We start from the raw sequence: 19568 nt of genomic DNA on the forward strand, positions 1-19568 counted from the left end.
GATGTACCCGTGCTTTGCTACAAAATTCTCAGAAAGACTGTCCTTATAGTTTTTCCAACTGAAGTCAACAGTCAACATAGGTCATTACAATGATGTCAGTATGAATGTCGCGATTAAAAAGCAATGCTGTCGTATGAAATATTCAAAAAACGAAAAACAGTATATTTTCTCTCTTTTAACGAAAAGTACTATGGTAAATACAAAGTATGTCTACAAGTGTTATTTTTAATATCCACCTAGTCAATACAAAGAGATCTAGTAAATTAAGAATTAAATCTTATCATAAAAAGTTACAAGGGACATGTTTCGCCCATATTAAGGGCATCATCAGCCTCAAACTCAAACCTGTAAAGGTGAATAATCAGGATCCTGATTGTTCTTACAAATCGTAAAAACAGGGTATCAATGTAGGTGTTTGACTAACATAAAATGAATAGAATGTCCTTGGGTAAAATTGTAGTATCAAGCTGCATTCACAAGTTCGCAAGATTACACTTTTCGAAGCGCTGAGTCAATGTGCCCAAAACCTGTTGAGGGTAGAGCAATAAACAGCTCAGTCTTTATAATGAAATAGAAATGGGTTTCCTTGAATACTCCTATTGGAGGATAAGAAGAAGTAAAGCTGATAGACTGTTAAAGATGTTAATTTCGTATGTTCAGATTAGACAACAGTCTTCTTAAGTAGCTGTTCAGCTGTCTATAACATGTAAGTACTACGGTGTCGATCTAACAGTTCAAAGTTCCAGAGCTAGAACGACCAGGCTGCAAACAACTGCAAACACTCCTGTGTAATTATTTCATTTAAGTGTGCACACTGCTCATTCCAATCACTGCCTTAGAGTAGGGATCGAATAGCTGGAATACTATGATGATCCAGTATGTTACCTACCAGTAGTATCAGAAAATTTATGAACCAGAGGAATGGCATGCTAAAGAAGAGAGATCCCTAACACCCCAGCTACATCCCACCAATATTCAGCCAGGCTGTTATACTCGATACGCACCTACGCAGCAGTAACCCCCATCTATCGGAGATAAATGGCAGCAGAAAACGCAAAGCACATCACAATAAACAATGGTCAATATAATGTTATTGTTGATCAATTTTATGAGCTTTCTACATTGCTGACCTACACATTTAGTTTTCCTCCTACTCTGTGATATTAGAGCATCTAATGTAAAGTGAGTCGTCCTTTCTTTCATGACTCCCTCTTGTCTTATTATTCAAGGGATCGTTCCCTCATGACTTTTTTCTCATTCTTCACAATTTAATCACCATTACCACCAATATTATTATAGTCTATATGGTAAAACTGAATAAGATATAAATAATTGGAAATTGTATTCTCTGTAACTTTTGTTATGTAGTACTTTTCGATATGACCAATAAGACAGGTAATTAAAAATTACATTTTTGGCACCTTCCCCTAAACTACGATTTCGAACAGAGTGAATAAAATTCTTCATTCCCCGACTTTACATACCGATTTTCATTAAATTCTGTTAACCCATTTTCTCGTACCTCGGAGCTGATACGGATTTAGCAACAAAAATCCAAATTTAAAAATTTTCTTTTTTTACAAGTTGCTTTACGTCGCACCAACACAGATAGGTCTTATGGAGATGATATGGGACAGTATAGGAGTGGGAAGGAACCAGCCATAGCCATAATTAAGGTACAGCCCCTGCATTTGTCTGGCGTGAAAATGGGAAACCACGGAAAACCAATATCAGGGCTTCTGACAGCGGGGTTCGAACCCACCATCCCCGAATACTGGATAATGACTGCACTTTTAAGCGGCTGTAGCTATCGAGCTGGGTTATAAGAATACAAATTCACGAATATCTCTGTTATCAAAGCCGGTACGGTAAAAATGTGCGATACATAAATGATAGAAAATGTAATATATCACTTTAGTTATGCAGTATTCATCGATAGGGCCAATAATAACAAATATTTGAGAATTAAATTTTAGGCCTTCCCCTAAACTACCATTTCACTCAGCGTGAATAAAATTATTTATGGTCTAGATTGTAGCGAATTATTCCCCAACATCATATACCAATTTTCATTAATTTCTCTTCAGCCGTTTTCTCGTGATGGGCATACATATATACATACATACAAATATTATGTAAAATTAAAATGTTCATTTACCCTTGTTTACTGTGGTCACAACCGGTACAGAAATGTCATTCTTTTTTAATTCTGAGCAATGTACAGACAAAACTTATTTATATCGAGATAAATTAAAATTAGTCAGAATTGTCTCCAAATATCTAGAAAAGTCACTAGTCGTTATCATTGAACTTCTGTCACTAAATAAAAATAAAAAAAGACTCCAAGACTAGCGACTAGTCTCTAGAATCGACTAAACTTATGTGAACGAACACGAACATAGCACGTGAGATATACACGTTGCGATATACAGGCTTCAATAAACATCACACATTTGCACACATTTCTCGCATTAATAAACGTCAATATTTCGTTTGAAAGCAGCCAATGAGCAAAAGACTTCCGGCCACTGGCATAAAAAAACTGAAATGGCAGAATATGAAAACAAATGTTTGAAGTTCAGCAAAAAAAAAAAAAAAAAAAAGAGCTAAAATCGGGAGAAATAATTGAATAAACGGGAGGCAGGAAAAACTGTCAAAAATCGGGAAAGTTGGCAGGTATGGTTATGTAATATGACCCTCTCAGACCGATTCCGATGGTTCCGTCAGCTTCTGCTTCAAACACTAGCGCTGTACCGCGTCCGGAGAGCTATCTGGTAACGAATAAACATACCATTTCCACTTCTATTACAACGCCTAATTCAAATACCTCATTGTTTGAGAAGCCTTTCCGTGGACAGTCGAAATTTTCTTCTGATGACACAGAGCAAAGTTCTCTGCGAAACAAAGAATTTCACCTTATTTTCTTGACAAGACATAAGCCCAAAAGCCTATATCATGTCTATAAGTACGGGCCGTGAAAGCATCAATGGCAACAATAAGCAAGTTGCATTACTTTTTGTTGTAGCTGTACCGCCTCACCAGAGGACGATACCCTATACAGGACTAACATTTTTTCATGCATCAATTTTTTGTTTGCTCAAGTGTACATTATGAATTTACTACATTTATGTTGAGTCAACTACAGGTTCGTTTGATCCAACATAGATGTCACCAAAGCTAAGTCTCTGAATAAAACTTGTGACTGGTAACAGTTTTTACTATTTCAGTCACAGACACGGCCTTCATATAACCATGATTACCGGTATTTTTAAAACTCATATACTCACTAGATTGTAGAGCACGAGTGTGACGAGTCTCGTGAAAGATTATGACTGCCGGCCCCAGGGCAGACAGAGGTCCTCCAAACTCTCCGCGCTGCCCCACGGCCTGCAGGGCTGACTGAAAATGCTGCGTGTAAGCACGGGAAGCAGAGCCCAAGAACGTGAACATGTCATGATGCAGTCGCTCAGAGCGGGTGCGATAGATTACTATGTCCGATACGGCCAGTACCTGTGAGAAACAGATGAGTCTCTTGTTAAAATACAGTATAGTACCATTCATACTAATATAGGATTTAATTGTTTACAATTGTGGATATATATATATATATAAAATGTATAATTATAGGTAAATTATGATCTGTTTCGTAGCAACCACCAGTTTTATTACATCATTTTAATGATTCATTAGCGCTGAGCTGCGATTCGTTTGAAGGTCTTCACTCTATGTATGGCGGCAGTACCTCTGCAACCTGGCAGCTGGTCGGAATTCTTGCTAGTTTCCAATGAGTGCACATCTACCTTGCTAGTTCACATCTGGGAGCCATTAGCCTCTGTACTGCTGATCCATCCAGGTTGAAGCAGAGCTGCAACCTTGCAGCAGTAAACATCAAGGGTACTGTTGCCGTTCATTAAACTTGAAAGTGTATGCCTGTTAAAAATTTAATTCAGTGTCTAGTTTAGTGTTAAAATTATTCAGCCTACATCCAACAGATGAAAAGCTGGAAATCAAAGCCACAGGGGATAATACATTTCATCTCTACAGTTCGTAATATAAAGCACTATACAATGTATTTATAGACTATAAAATTTACAGTAATGAAAACCTATATTCCATATTGTATAATTTCACTTTGTCCATAGTGGCAACCTGTAAATGCAGGAAGTTGATGGTTTCATTCTCTAGAACAGACTGTAAAAAGCAAGAACAAGCAGTACTGTAGTATGTTCATTCCATCTATCTATATATATAAAATAAGAGTTTTGACTGTACATTGCTCAAAATTTAAAAAGAATGGTATATATGTATCGGTCGTGTCCACAGTAACAAGGAAATGCACTTTTTAATTTTCCGCAATTTCTGTCTGTCTGTATGTATGTACACGCATCACTAGAAAACGGCTAAAGAGAATTTAATGAAAATCGGTATGCAATGTCGGGGAATAAGTCACTACAATCTAGGCCATAAATAATTGTATTCACGCTGATAGAAATGGTAGCTTAGGGGAAGGCCTAAAATTTAATTTTCAAATATTTATGTTATTAGTGGTCCTATCTTAATGAAAATTGGTATGCAAAGTCGGGGAATAAGTCGCTACAATCTAGGCCATAAATAATTGTATTCACGCTGATAGGAATGGTAGCTTAGGGGAAGGCCTAAAATTTATTTCTCAAATATTTATGTTATTAGTGGTCCTGTCGATAAATACTACAGAACTAAAATTATATATAGTATTAAATTTCCGATCATTTATATCTCATACATTTCTGCCGTACCGGCTATGATAACAGAGATATTCATGAATTTGAATTTTTGTTGCTTGAAGTCCATATCAGTGCCGAGTCACGAGAAAATGGGTGAAGAGAGTTTAATGAAAATCAGTATGTAAAGTTGGGGAATAAGGAACTACAATCTACGCTGTAAATAATTTTATAAGACGCCCTAATATCACAGAGTTGAAAGAAAACTAAATGTGAAGGCCTCATAAAATTGATCAACAATAACATGACATTGACCAGAGTTCGTTGTAAAATGCTTTGTGTCTCCTGTTGCCACTCATTTCTGATAGATGGGATTACTGTTGCGTAGCGAGTTTTTTTTTAAATTTGCTGTACGTCGCACAGACACAGATAGGTCTTATGGCGACGGTGGGATAGGATTGGGCTGCGAGTGGGAAGCGGCCGTGGCCTTGATTAAGGTTTAGCCCCTGCATTTGCCTGGTGTGAAAATGGGAAACCACGCAAATCCATCTTCAGGACTGCCGACAGTAGGGTTCGAATCCACTACAGTGGAACCTCGGATTGCGTGTAACTTGGTCTACGAGTGTTTTGCAAGACGAGCAAATATTTTAAATAAATTGCGACTTGATAAGCGAGTGAGATTTCGCAATACGAGCGTCACGTGTACGTACGTTTCCACCTCCCCTGTGCCTTTGTTTTCCCCTCCCCCTGCCACTCTCTTTCCTGGGAAAGTGTGTGTAATCATTTCCCACACTGGACTTCAGTTGGCGTGCCTCGCTCGCATAGTCAACACCGTACGAGTGTACATGTTTTGTTTCTGTCATCTGTGATATAACTGTTCTGCAACGATGGGCCCTGTGAATGAAAAGAAGGCTAAAAAGGAATTCGGTCGGAAGAAGGAGATGATTACAGTGGATGAATCTGTTCAATGACAATGCAATGTCACATTTTCGTGAAATCCTCAAAAAGAGGCAAAAGCAACAGTCATTGGACAGGTTCCTCGTTAAAGTTGCATGAAAAGAAAACACTTCCAATGAACCGATAGCAGTGATTCCGTTAGTGGAATTCGTGCTATACAGTAATTCTTCTCATGTCATCTCTCGTCTCCCTCACACCAACAATGATTCTATTGTAAGGTAAAGTGCAGTTTAATTGTTTTACATTATATTTTGTTTTAGGAATGTTATGCGAATAAATGTTTTTGTGTTGTGGACGAATCATCCGAGTTTCAATAGTTTCTTACGGGAAAATTTGCTTTGATATACGAGCATGTTGCCGGAACGAATTATGCTTGCAATCCAAGGTTCCACTGTCTTTCCCAGATGCAAGCTCACATCTGCGCGCCCCTAACCACATGGCCAACTCACCCGGTCGTACCGAGTATAACAGCCTGCCTGAATATTGGCGGGAAGTAGCTGGGGAGTTAGATAACTTAGATAACACAATGGTTCATCATAGCATTTGAGCTATTCAATTCCTACTCTGTGGCACTGACTGTAATGAGCAGTATGCTCACTTACATAAACAATGGCAGAGGAGTGTCCACGGCTGTCTGCGGCCTGGTCATTCTAGCACTGGGACTTTGGACTGTTATATCGGCACCGTAGTACTGTTCATTAAAAGTGAGAAAATGTGCGGTTTTTCATTTGATCGAGTATTTTTATTATAACATTGCTTTTAATCACTACATTCCTACTGACGTTTATTGTAATGAGCTAATGACCTATGTTGACTTCAGTTAGAAAACCACAAAGACAGTCTTTCTGAGAATCCCACAGCGAAGCACGGGTACATCAGCCAGTTCATGATAAACCGGGGCTGGAAATAGCTCAGGCGCCCAGCTGCGATGGCGAGAAGAAATGTATTGGCACCTAAAATTTACGAATGTATGTAAGATTTTGTTTTCTCGGAAAACTCATCAGCATTGTTGCAGTTCTTTAAACATCAACAGCTTTATATGAAAGGGCATTTAGTACTATGAACCTATTTGAAAATAAGTTGAAATCTTCTCTATAAACAGACAGCATAAATTGCCTTGTGTGGCGCATGCGAAGTGACTGTCCTTTGTTTAATACTTAGGTTTCCACTAGTAGTTCTGAGGTAGGTAGAGGTGAGTAGAATAGCACTGCTACCAACTGTTGGTCATTGGTTTGATATGGCTATATTAATTTTTCTTGCCGTGCGAACAGTATGCGCCGCGGCAACAGAAAAGAGCCTCTTGAAGGGAGGAGATTGACCTGGATGTGCAAAGATAGATTACAACTTCTAAATTACTTTTTTTTCTTGCTGTGCGGGCAGTTTGCATCGCGGCTATAGACAAAGTCTCTCGAAGTGAGTGTGGTTCTCATGACAGAGATTGGCCTGGATATGCAAAAAATACATCAAGACTAATGAATGACCTTCATTCCTTGCCATAAGCCCAGAGATTAAAGGAGGAATTGAGAAAGTGTAAGGTCACTGTGCGACGCCATGAAACTTCCAAACTTTGCGGGCCTCTTTAGTTTTTTCTTTTGCAGTGGTTGGTAATGTTGGCCAATGCCCGTGATCCTTGGCTGAAGCAATGGATAATGGTGCCTGGACCACTACTTCAGGTTATAAAAGTAAATATACTTCTAGGGGCGGGTGGGTTGGACCCTGACAGGCGTAATGAACTAATCTCTCCTCCAGAATCATTTCTAGGTAAGAATAGCAGCATTGAAACTAACATATTATGTAATACAGTAATCACTGCAGGGCGGACTCTCTATTTCTACCTATTATTTTATTCGTACAATTAATTTTATTATTGTAAACATTTCTTTCCAACTTACTGTCATTATTTTTTGTATAATTTAAAACTAGTAGTTATTATTAACAGTATTCCAGGTGTACGAAAGAGAGTAGGCCTACATCCCTAACTCTGCCAGGATAAAAAAAAACTTATTAGCTTTTAAATGACCTTATACTACTAGGTTATGAATCGACAAAATCAACAGAGCACGGGTATTTTCAAATAAAGGAATATAGACTTTGGGTGGAGAGGATAAGAAGGAAGCGGTTATAACAGCTGATGGCCACTAGATCAAACTGGTTAATACTATAGGAGTAAGCAAGAGAATTTTCTTTGTGAATCCTGGCTCGTAAGAAATTTTGCTGACTCGAGTTTTTTTCTGATTTGTCTAGCCTTGTAATAAACATAACTGACTTTGTGGCTGAACAGAGGGGGGAAAAAAAAGTACTTACCTATTGTTTACTTACTTACTGCAAGTTGCTTTACGTCGCACCGACACAGATAGGGCTTATGGCGACGATGGTTCACGGATGGGCTAGGAGTGGGAAGAAAGCGGCCGTGGCCTTAATTGAAGTACAGCCCCATCATTTGCCTGGTGTGAAAATGGGAAACCACGGAAAACCGCCTTCAGGGCTGCCGACAGTGGGGTTCTAACCCACTATTTCCCGAATACTGGATACTGGCCGCACTGAAGCGACTGCAGCTATCGAGCTTGGTACTTATTGTTTGGTGCCAAGGATATATATACCAAATCAGGTGCAATATACTGTATAACCTCGAATACCAACCGCACTGTTTTTTTCGAAAATATCGCTTCCAAAATTGGGTGCGGGTCTTATTTAAAATTTTGGGAAACTTATCTTTCCGAATGTGCGTAAATCGGGCAGCACCGCCGGCGCAGCTTGGCAACAATGCACTCTCTGCTCTCAGTATACACTACTCCCGCGCTTGGCGTCAGACTCACGCATGTTCTCGGAGTATCAACATGAATTCAACAAAGCGTTTGCGATCTTTTACTGTGAGTGAGAAACTGATAGTAGTTCGGGAAGCCGAAATTATTGGAAATCGTGCCACCGGTAGGAAACACAATATTGACGAGTCATGTATTTGCGATTGGCAAAAGAAGAAAAATGTGCTATTGACATGTAGTGGTGATTGTAGAGCTTTTCGTGGACTGAGTGCACAGTTTTCATTGAAAAAAAACTTTGTGACAGAAAGGCGGGAATTGGGATATGGTGCATCAACAGAAATGTGTCAGCTAAAGGCAATAAAGATTGCAAAGGAACTTTCATCGGAAGAGTTTAAAGCAAGCTGAGGATGGGTTTATAATTTTTAGAAAAGAAATGGGTTGAGCGTAGGAAGGCATACCTCAATTTCACAGTGTCTTCCTGGTGCCTACGATGAGAAGTTATTGTCGTTTCAGCGTTACATAATTCAGTTGCGGAAGGAAAATGCCCCCCCCCCCATTTTTTTTTTGCTATTGACTTTACGTCGCACCGACACAGATATGTCTTATGGCGACGGTGGGATAGGAAAGGGCTATGACTGGGAAGGAAGCGGCCGTGGCCTTAAGGTACAGCCCCAGCATTTGCCTGGTGTGAAAATGGGAAACCACGGAAAACCATCTTCAGGGTTGCCGACAGTGGGGTTCGAACACACTATCTGCCGAATACTGGCCGCACTTAAGCGACTGCAGCTATCGAGCTCGGTGGAAGGAAAATGCACATTTGATTTCCCAAACTGGCAATCCAGATCAGATACCAGTCTACTTTAAAATGCCAGTGGACAGGACTGTGAATGTTAAAGGTGCGAAAAGTGTTACCATTAGAACAGGTGGTAATGAAAAACAATGGTGTACGGTAATGTTGTGTATTCTCGCCGATGGAATCAAATTGCAGTACATTGTTCTCAAGCGAAAGACGCTTCCTAAAAATCTACCTGCTGATGTTATCGTCAGATCTCAGAACTCCGGCTGGATGGACAGTTCACTTGTGGAAGACTGGGTAAAGTGTGTCTGGCAACGTCGCCCTAGTGCATTATTGGGACAAAAGAGCTTGCTTGTTCTCGACAGTTAGCGCGGTCACACAACAGACGCTGTGAAGAAACATATCAAGGATGGGAAAACTGACCTAGCAGTCATTCCGGGCAGGATGACGTCTATGCTACAGCCGCTGGATGTCTGCGTGAACCGTCCATTTAAAACAGCCTTGAAACAGCTCTATACAGAATGGATGGCGGCTGATAATCACACACTGACGCCAATTGGTCGCATTCAGCGCCCGGAAGTTCAGCTGCTGTGTTCGTGGATTTTGACAGCATGGAATCGTATCCCTGGAGACCTCATACGGAAGAGCTTCAGGAAATGTAGCATTTCTAATGCAATGGATGGCAGCGATGATGACATTTCGTGGGAAGGTGATGGTGCTGAAAGTTCCAAAGTTGGTACCTTCAGTAAAAGTCTTGTGCGCTGATTCTCATGGCTTGTTGTACCCAACAATCCCTCTGTATCTAGGCATATTACACGTAGTCGAGGATCAAATGCTGCCCACACTCCTAACGTACAAGAATTCTGTTCTGACGATGTTCGATGATGATGATGAATGAACTCGTTGGATATTGTTCTGGAAATGTTTGTTTACTTTTATTTGTATTTTCTAATCATTGGATGTATGTTAGTAAAGATTGTAAATAATTTTGACTTCACTTTGTTTTTTTTTAAAATTTTGTTCTTTCAAAATAAGGGTGCGGGTCTTATTCGGAGGCGGGTGGTATTCGAGATTATATGGTATATAAATCACCTGATGTATAGAATCAAAAAGCACAAAGCAGTGAAGATACACATTAAAATGCTTTAAGCCTGTCGATATTTGGAAAAAAGTGAATATTGTAATGCAGTTAGACAGTAAATACATAAAAGCATTAAAGAAATAGAGAATAGGTATGTTTCAAATATCATAAATTGTGTAAGATTCTGTGAAGGATTTGAACTTGCGCTGAGAGGACATGAGAATGTGAATCCTCATCTGATTCCAGTAACCAGGAATTTATAACAGATAATTTCATGCAAATAAACGTAAAATAGGATAAGAGGAGACAGGTGGAGTGAAGAGAGCAGGAGAAGGAGAGTGACGAGAGAAAAGAAAGGAAATCGATAAAAAAGTATTCGCTAACTTTAGTTCCCCGCCATCCGAAACCCCTACTCCCCAGGCAGGTCCCGCAAGTATGACATCATAGATGTGCCTGTGCATTCTGGCCTGTTCCATAATTTTGGTGCGGAACTGGACCATTCCATAATAGCTCACCTAGACAAGACGACTGTTTTCTAGGGGGCCTCTAAGTTAAAGTAATACAAAATTAACTTATCCAGATTATCTGATAATTTGTGTTAAAACTATTTCCCCCAAATCATGTTTTATTCCTTATTTTCTGCTATCATGATTGAAGCTATCCTGACCAACCTGAAGGCTTTTATCAGAAAGGATAAAATTTACTGCAACCACCAATAGATTATACCATGAACCACTATTGATCCGACATGAAACAAGTGTCCCAACACACTCTCTTTGAGAGACTATGCTATGCACCCCTGACATGTTAGACCAATGGGTTTTACCATTATCTAGGGCGTGCACAGACCAATACTTAATATGTATACATAGGAGTGTGTAGTCAAAAGTTGGCAATCATGTGGGTAAGTAACATAAGGAAATAGGAAGAAAGGAACATCGTCATGCGTAGCACGCTCTATCAGTCTTGGCTGAAAGGGGAATTTTATACCTTTGCCCCTGTTTTACATGTAATAGTGAATCTTTACCTTCAGTAAAAGTCTTGTGCGCTGATTCTCATGGCTTGTTGTACCCAACAATCCCTCTGTATCCAGACATATTACACGTAGTCGAGGATCAAATGCTGCCCACACTCCTAACGTACAAGAGTTCTGTTCTGACGATGTTCGAAAAACATCAAGCCCTTCAAAAAACGTGTGATTCAGTGTGTGTGACTTTCCATCACCAGTATTACCAAACACTGACACCACTTTAACACGTGTTGATGCATCACAGCCAAGACGACCTATGAATTGTTCTGCAGATGAAACCTGTGAACAAGATAAGAGTTATTGTCACCAATTCAATACAAATGATAGAGCCTTCAACCCACAACTGTATAAAAGGTTAGCAATGTCACGATTCTCAAACAACGGTAATTTACTATAAAGCTATAGGATACTGGCCAATTTAACTACCCTTACACACAGCACAACAAAGCTAATACAAACATCTATAGCTCAACGTTATAGAGTATTTGTACCCATGCAAGAAATGAGCACATGAACATAGATAGAGAATGAGCTCATACAAGGAAAACATAAAACAGCCAGCATTCACACAAAGAAGTTGTGGAGAAGAGAAATGATAATTCAGAAAATTACATACAAGTTATGACAGTATAACAGAGAAATAAATCAGAAATTCAAAAGGATGTTAGTGATAGTTATGCCAATATAGTTATTTTCAGCAATACAAAATGAAAGGAGGTACCTTTAGGTGCTCTTTTCCATCAATTAGTAAGAAACTTCCACCATTGCTATCTTCGAACCTTGGTCCCAATTTCAGCGAAGTAAATTCGGAGGTTAATGTCACATCAGGAGGCAGGCTACCAGGATAAGGATCACTCATCAGTCTACTATTTCCTAACAACGATGGGTTATCTATCGACTGCATAATTGCTGGAGAGTTGCTATTCTCCTCCAACCTCCTGCAGTGAAGACTTTTTCTTTGAACAACAGGATTCACAGGTCGATCCATGTGAGATTTAGCACGAGGTTCATTTTGATGTACTTAAACAAGTCAATTCAACCTCACGGACGAATAGGATCAAATAACTGAAATTTAATCAAGTCATCACCTGAGTTACGAACACTCATAATAAAATCACTCTCGCTACCTGAAGGCATGTGTCATCTTGATAATAATGACATTGGCAATGACCCAAGAAGTGAAAGAACCGTCCGAACATCAACAACGCACTATCTGTCAGGACAAAAAAAAAAGGAACTGGCACGGAAGCAAGTACAACGCAATAATTCTAAGCATATCACTTTCACCGCAACTCAGGAATATTTTGCCCGCATACTATTCGAACTTCTTTAAAAAAATAAAAAAAAATACCGATAGTATTAATATGAAAAAGTAAACAACATCTTGTCCCCAAGATTTCAACAAGAATTTCACAACTCGCCAAACGTTGACTCATGTGTTTCAAAGCTGTAATCGCAACCAGTAGAGCGCGATATCAACGAAGCCCGATTAGTTTCTACCAGTTTCTACGCTTAACCAAAGTGCGCTTGACTAGTTTCATCTCTGACAATTTGGTCTTGAAATACTTTGACAGCACCTACTTCTGTATGGAAGTGAGAAGTGAGATTAACTCTGTGTTAGAGGCTGTGATTGGTGTAACAAGGTTAGGAGAGAAAAGGCTGGAGAACATAAGAACAGAAAGGTGTAACATGTGATTCGAGACATTCTAATTCGCTTAAACCCTGCCACACCCCTTCACTTACGTATTCAATTGGTTTTCTGCCATACGGCCATCCAATCAAATGTAAGAAACGCCAGTTAAACGCCGTAAATGTTCCTTCTGATTCTTTATTAAATCGTCGATGTGCATTTCATATTATTTTGAATGGAATGCTGATAAGAGCAAGATTAAAAGAGAGGGAGAAAATACTTCGTTATTTTTATAGTGAAGGTGCAGTTAGTAATAATAGAATGTAATGCAGCCAATGGCCAAGAAATAAATACAATATCGTACATTGCTCATTCACTACAAAATGAGGTCAACGACGTTGTTCTTTCCGTACACTTTCGAAGATGGTACCATGGGCGCCCACAAGGGGGGCAAGGGGGGGCACTTGCCCCCCCCCCTGGAATTCTAAAGATGTTGATGTTCAATTGTTTAATATCATACCAGATTATTTCATAAACTGAAATTACTCACAGTCATCTAGCATATGTTATAACTGGAAGTTTCTGAAAACAATTTAATGTTGCTGACGTTATATTGGTTTTTATATTCAAGAACATTGTTAATGCCCCCCCCCCCCCCCTGGAAAAGATCCTGCGGGCGCCCATGGATGGTACCGATCGCATTGTTTCTTGCACAATTTGCAAGTACAGTCATTAGTAGGGTCGTGATGTCTTGTCTTGTCGCATATTTTGTGATGGAATCCATGCACAGCGAATCGCGTCATGATATGTCGCAGGTCGTAATTTGGACGTTGCCAATCTTGAGTCATCATAGCATCCGTGGTGTAAAACGTGCTCCATATTTCTTTCTTATTGTCGTGTAGTTCTTTTAACGCACTCTGATACGCAGGTGTAGAATGTAATAGCACCCATTATCGAAGATCCTCTATTTAAAAAATAAAAAAATAAAACCTTTCTCTCGCCAGCTCATACACCAACCGTGAGGGCGTGAATTTAGATACGCTGAGTACTCTTTTTTTAGATAAATTGCCTTGATCTTTTCCAGTTCCAGAAAATTGCTCATAGAAAGATGGTCCCACATTAGATGTAGGCTACCGGTAATCCGTAACTCACAATAGGCGAGATCTTCACTCTGAATAGCTTTATCGCTGTATCCACTGAGAGGTGCCTTGTGTGTAAGATGTGCATTGCTGTTAGTATTATCGCAGTTGCGACCTTGTCCTTGATGTGAAGTGTGAATGTGGTTCCTGTAGACTGTAGCGCCATTCCGAGGTATTTAAAGGATGCGACCGTCGTTAATCTTTCGTTCTTATAATAAATTGTGTCGTGATGCATTTCTTCCCCCTTGTCTGAATGTCATAACTACTGTCTTATTTGCATTCAGCTGGAGGTCGTTTCTGCCGGCCTATTCCACTAATCTATTGAAGGCTGCTTGCAGATCTGCCTGAGATGATGACGCAATCGTCATGTCATCCGCGTAAACACATATTTTTACATTACTGGAATTTACTGTTGTTATTGCATCCATGGTCGCTATGTTAAACAGGATCGGACTCGATGGGTCCCCCTGAAGCACTCCAGTCGTTTGTTCTATTGGGATAGATTTTGTCAGATTGTCATCAATCTGTACGTAGTTTTCTGCGAGTATGTTTCGTATCAGAACTAAGAGAGATGCATCACTTTCCAAGACATGCTCCATTCTTTAACATTCTGTTGATTGAGTCAAAGGCCTTTGAAAAGTCTATGAAAGCTACATGTAATTTTCCTTTTGGGTTTCTCGTTGTTTCCTGTATGTCATCTTGTAGACACTTAACTGCTTGCAGACTAGATCTTCCCTGATGAAACCCAAATTGCTCCTCAGGTATTTATTTTATAGTCCACGAGGTCAGTCAATCTATTTGTGCTAAGCTTTTTCAGTATCTTGAACGGAATGCATTTTAAAGCGACACCCCGATAAGCATCGGGAACTCCAGTATTTCCTTTCCCCTTGTAAAACATTTTTAGAGTGGCGTACCTCCATCTGTCAGGGATGGTTCCTCGTATGAGGCATTGATTCATGATGGCTGTCCAAACCGCTTTAAACACAGTTAAGGTTTGTTTAAGATGTTCATTGAAGATGTTATCTGGAACTCAAGCGTATCGATCTTTACTCTGCAGAATGGCCGCTTCTACTTCGTCCTCTGTGAACAACTGGATATTTAAATCTGTTTCATTACTATTTCTCTTAATCGGTCGGGAGTCCCTTGCTTGCAGTACCTTGCCAAAATGTGATGTCCATGTTTCCATTGCCATGTGCCTAGGAAATCTCGGTTGCAGCGCCTTATATGGGTTTTCTTCTGCCTTTTCTACCACTTGGATTTCCATTTGACGCTGATATGCTTCCTTATCTATCTTCTTGCAAAATCTCCTTAATGTCGAATAATTCTGTACGTTTGTGTCAGTTTTTGTACGAGTCACTGCGTGAAGAGCATCAATAGCATTTCTTCTTGACTCATAGCAAGCAGCATTAAACCATGGTTTAGCTCTGTGTTTATGTGATCTTGCTAATTCCTTTGAATTTTCTAACAAGTTTTCCATTGTACGTATTACTTCGTTCAAATAGCCATGTCTTATAATGTTTAGTAGATCCGGTGCTTTTGCTACTTTATCTACTAGACGGTCACTATTAATCTTCCTGGGATTAGTCTCTCGTTGCGGGTGGAAGTTTACATTGTTTCTTACGTCCGTGATGAAAGTCGTCTCGCCTGGTAAGTGCTTTCTGATAATTACATCTTGAAGTACTATCTGTTTCATGAAGTGAAGTCCCTTCATGGCTGAAAAGACAAGATCTATTGTACTGCTCCCATTATGTGAGAAGTACGGTATGTGTGTTTGTCTAGATCATTGGGAAGGGATAAGCCCTCTGCTTCCAGAAAATCCAGTACGAGTTTCGTCTTTATGGACTCAGATCTATCCTGCAGTTCATATCACCGGCTAGTATGAGAGGCTCGTTCTTGTTTATATTAAGGAAGGCAGTGCTGCACTCCTATGTCGTGGGTGTCTAGTGGAAAGAAGACCCTCATTATAGTGCACTGTGCAGTTTTAACAACTAATACATTGTCTGTTTTATAAGTCAGTTTGAACGGTGATATACTTGGGCTTACAAGGCACGATATTCCTCCCTTTGGGCGCCCCAATAATCCTTGCGTCGCCAACACGTGTGCCGCATAATGGTCTGGTGGAGTCCATTCTTCTGTTAAGAACGTTTCTAGCAATATCACGATATCATATGTCTTTAGTCTATCTTGACTTAATGAGTTATTCGCATTCTTCAGCCCTTCTATATTCCATGTTATGCATCGAAGCTTCTGGTAAGATGGTACATTCCCGTCTCTCTTTTGTCTCAGTCTGCTGATGTTCTTAGTGATACAATCGTGCACCTTCTGTTGTCCTCCGAAAAGGATGTATGAACCGCCTGACTAGTACTCCTTTCGGCCAGTACTGTGGTTGGTTAACCACATCCAACATCTCTAACGGTATTCCTATCTTAACTGCTTTACTATTGCCCCTTGTAGGTAACTCGTCACACACAATTCTTCCTGCTTCAATGTCGCTCTCTTTAAGAAACATTACCAGTTGTTCCTTATTCGTAGAACGGTACGACTACTACTACTAAACGTTTTCATTCCTCCCAAGAGGGGGGAGGCGGGCCTCTTAGACGGTGACGCAGTCTCTCAGGCCGGGAGATTTGTTATGGTGAAGGAGATGTGCGGAGAAGGTGAGGGGGTGGGCAATAGGGCTGGGACAGATACAACGCAACCGTTTTATCGCAACCGCTTCCGGAACACAACCGATGAAACCGATGCAAGAAAATAACAGTTGCAGTTGCAGTTGCAGTGGCGCTCTGCTGTTGCGTTCTTCGCCAGCACCAATCAAGTGGCGTTTCAAGTTTCGCAACCGGTACCTATACAAAACTGCCTTCCGTAAACGTTGCGTTTCTTGACACTGGGGTTTACCAGTGTAACTCACAGATCAGATAGGCCGTTCTGGAGTGCTGCCCTGCTATTGAATGAAGCGCCTGACGTCACCAAGAGCCACAATAGACAGTGCTACCCCAGATTCAATGGCCTGAGTGTTGCAAGATGCAGTTAGTCGAGTATTTTTACAGTTAATTTTGTTAGTTATTCTAATCAGCCCCCATTCAGTCATGAAATACAGAACTAGTGGATATTTAGATGCCGTGACATTTAACATTTAAAACTAATACGAAAAAATAACATGACTTCAAATCCGACTCTGTAATGACAGACACACTCACAAAGGCGATAATGAGTTGAGAATCAACCTTTCACGAACAACTAAAAGCATAGGTATCAATCAAGGTTTATTACTGCCCCAGTTAGCTGCCTCTGTGGATCCGTGGCAGAGTGTCGGCCTCCGGATCCCAAGATAGCGGGTTCAAACCCGGCAGAGGTAGTCGGATTTTTGAAGGGCGGAAAAAAGTCCATTCGACACTCCATGTCGTACGATGTCGATGTCGGCATGTAAAAGATCTCTGGTGATACATTTGGTATTTACCCGACAAAATTAATTAAATCTCAGCCATAGACGCCCAAGAGAGAACCGGTTTACTCTGTCTGCCATCTAGTGGGCCTAGAGTAAAACGGAACGTCGAAATTAACGAGCAGACAGCCAGATGGCGTCAAATCGAAATGTCTGCACACGGTAGCTGAGGCCATACGATTATTATTATTATTATTATTATTATTATTATTATTATTATTATTATTGCCCCAGTTTAAAGAAGGAAGTAATTCTTACGAGCATATTCCACTTGTAGGTCGCAGAAAGTACAGTAATTTAAGATTATATCGTTATGGATTTGTAAATTATGTTGATATTCAGATATAAATATTTGTAATTTCTATGTTATGTGCGGTAGTAGATTTTTAAGACTTTCAATCGGGGATTAGGTACGATTCAAGCACACGGTAATTTTAAATTCCTCTAGCCCACGTTTCCAGCAGTCTGAATGGGTAAAATGTAAAGTAGATTAGAAGAATGTTAGAAAAAGTAGAAAAAATAGTTATATTACTACTGTCGACCAAACTGTTATGCTCATTCGAGTTTGGAGGTTGTTTATGATGTAACCAATAGGCCTATAAAAATCCAATCACGCCACAGTTTTCCTCGTTTTATTTCACGTTAGTCACGAACGTTTGGAATTTTAAATTTGTACTTTAATATTTTTAATGGCAAATGGAACGCAGGAAGTGCCCGTTTTAAAATGTGTTTCAACCATACGTCAAGCTTAAGAAATTATTTCTCAAAATACGTCATCAGATCGAATCCAAATTTTAACATGATATACAATATAATGTTTTATGCATTATTTATAAAAAAATTAAAAAGAGCTGTTATCAATTTTGTAAGACTACTTTTTTTTCAGCTCAGGTTGGTTGGAAACTCAATTCTTGGTCGCGTTGTGATCTTTATATGTCCAATGGTTATGCTGTATGACTGAAACTCGTAAATGAATTCAATTCCTGTATATCAGTTTGTATTTATACTGGATAGAATGATATACATCACTGACTGGCCGGTGCAAGGAAAGACATGAGGCATTACCGCGCACTCCCTCATTTGTTCGGGAGGAGTACGTTATTTTGTAACCGTTTTATACAACGGTTGTCTGCGCGCAACTATTTTGCCCAGCACTAGTGGGCGGCCGTGGCCTATACTACGAACTGTCCCGGCATTCGCCTTAGTGCAGGAGAATGGAAAACTATTCTCAGGACAGCCGACGGTTGGGGCCAGCCGTGTGGTCCAGCCGTCTCCCGAATACAGAGGAGTAGAGCTACGGTACAGCCGTTGCCACCTCTCCTCTGCTCGGTTGGCCGGTCAGAGTACAGAGCCGTTGGACAACAGGCCCGCACTGCATCTATCGACCTAGAACGGTATAAACGTCCCACATAAAGCCATGCGTTTCGGGCACTCGCTTTAATCGTGTTTCATTCTGCTACTTTCGTGCCTCTTACAGGGATATTACTTTTCCTGGGCTTCCGTCTTTCAGCCTTCTCCCGGGCGCCCTCCTCTCCTACTTGCTGATCGTTAGAAGTTGTTACGGCATCAGTCAATATGTTTGCGTCTTTTATAACTTACTTGCATTATCCTTGTCCCGACTGTCTACGTTCTGCACTGTAGCATTCAGACTACTCTGGAAGATGACTTCAATTCTTGCATTCGTGTCGGTGCCGTATGCACACTGACTGACAGAGCAAATGCAACACCAAGAAGGAGTGGTCAGAACTTTATGCCAACTGCAGGGTAGACTGACGTCACTGAGGTATGCTCATGATGTGAAATGCGCCGCTGTGCTGCGCACGTAGCGAACGATAAATGGGACACGGCGTTGGCGAATGGCCCACTTCGTACCGTGATTTCTCAGCCGACAGTCATTGTAGAACGTGTTGTCGTGTGCCACAGGACACGTGTATGGCTAAGAATGCCAGGCCGCCGTCAACGGAGGCATTTCCAGCAGACAGACGACTTTACGAGGGGTATGGTGATCGGGCTGAGAAGGGCAGGTTGGTC

The 19568-nt window shown here is 40.4% G+C and overlaps 1 protein-coding gene across 3 annotated transcripts in view; it reads right to left on the minus strand.

The window, feature by feature from the left end:
• LOC136883481 (zinc finger FYVE domain-containing protein 1) overlaps positions 1–12794 on the minus strand; it is a 76560-nt gene extending 63766 nt beyond the window's left edge. For 2 of the 3 annotated variants that reach the window (XM_067155820.2, XM_067155818.2), the window contains exons 1-3: positions 12048–12794; positions 11324–11605; positions 3288–3510 (exon numbers count right to left, since the gene is read on the minus strand). In XM_067155820.2, coding sequence (XP_067011921.1) covers positions 3288–3510; positions 11324–11605; positions 12048–12314 — 772 coding nt within the window. In that variant the 5' untranslated portion in view covers positions 12315–12794. The remainder of the gene's footprint in view (positions 1–3287; positions 3511–11323; positions 11606–12047) is intronic. The other variant, XM_067155819.2, reaches the window with a different exon arrangement.
• Between the last annotated feature and the right edge of the window lie 6774 nt (positions 12795–19568).

The sequence above is a fragment of the Anabrus simplex genome, chromosome 11 (assembly GCF_040414725.1).
Source record: "Anabrus simplex isolate iqAnaSimp1 chromosome 11, ASM4041472v1, whole genome shotgun sequence".
Taxonomy (NCBI): Eukaryota; Metazoa; Arthropoda; class Insecta; order Orthoptera; family Tettigoniidae; genus Anabrus; species Anabrus simplex.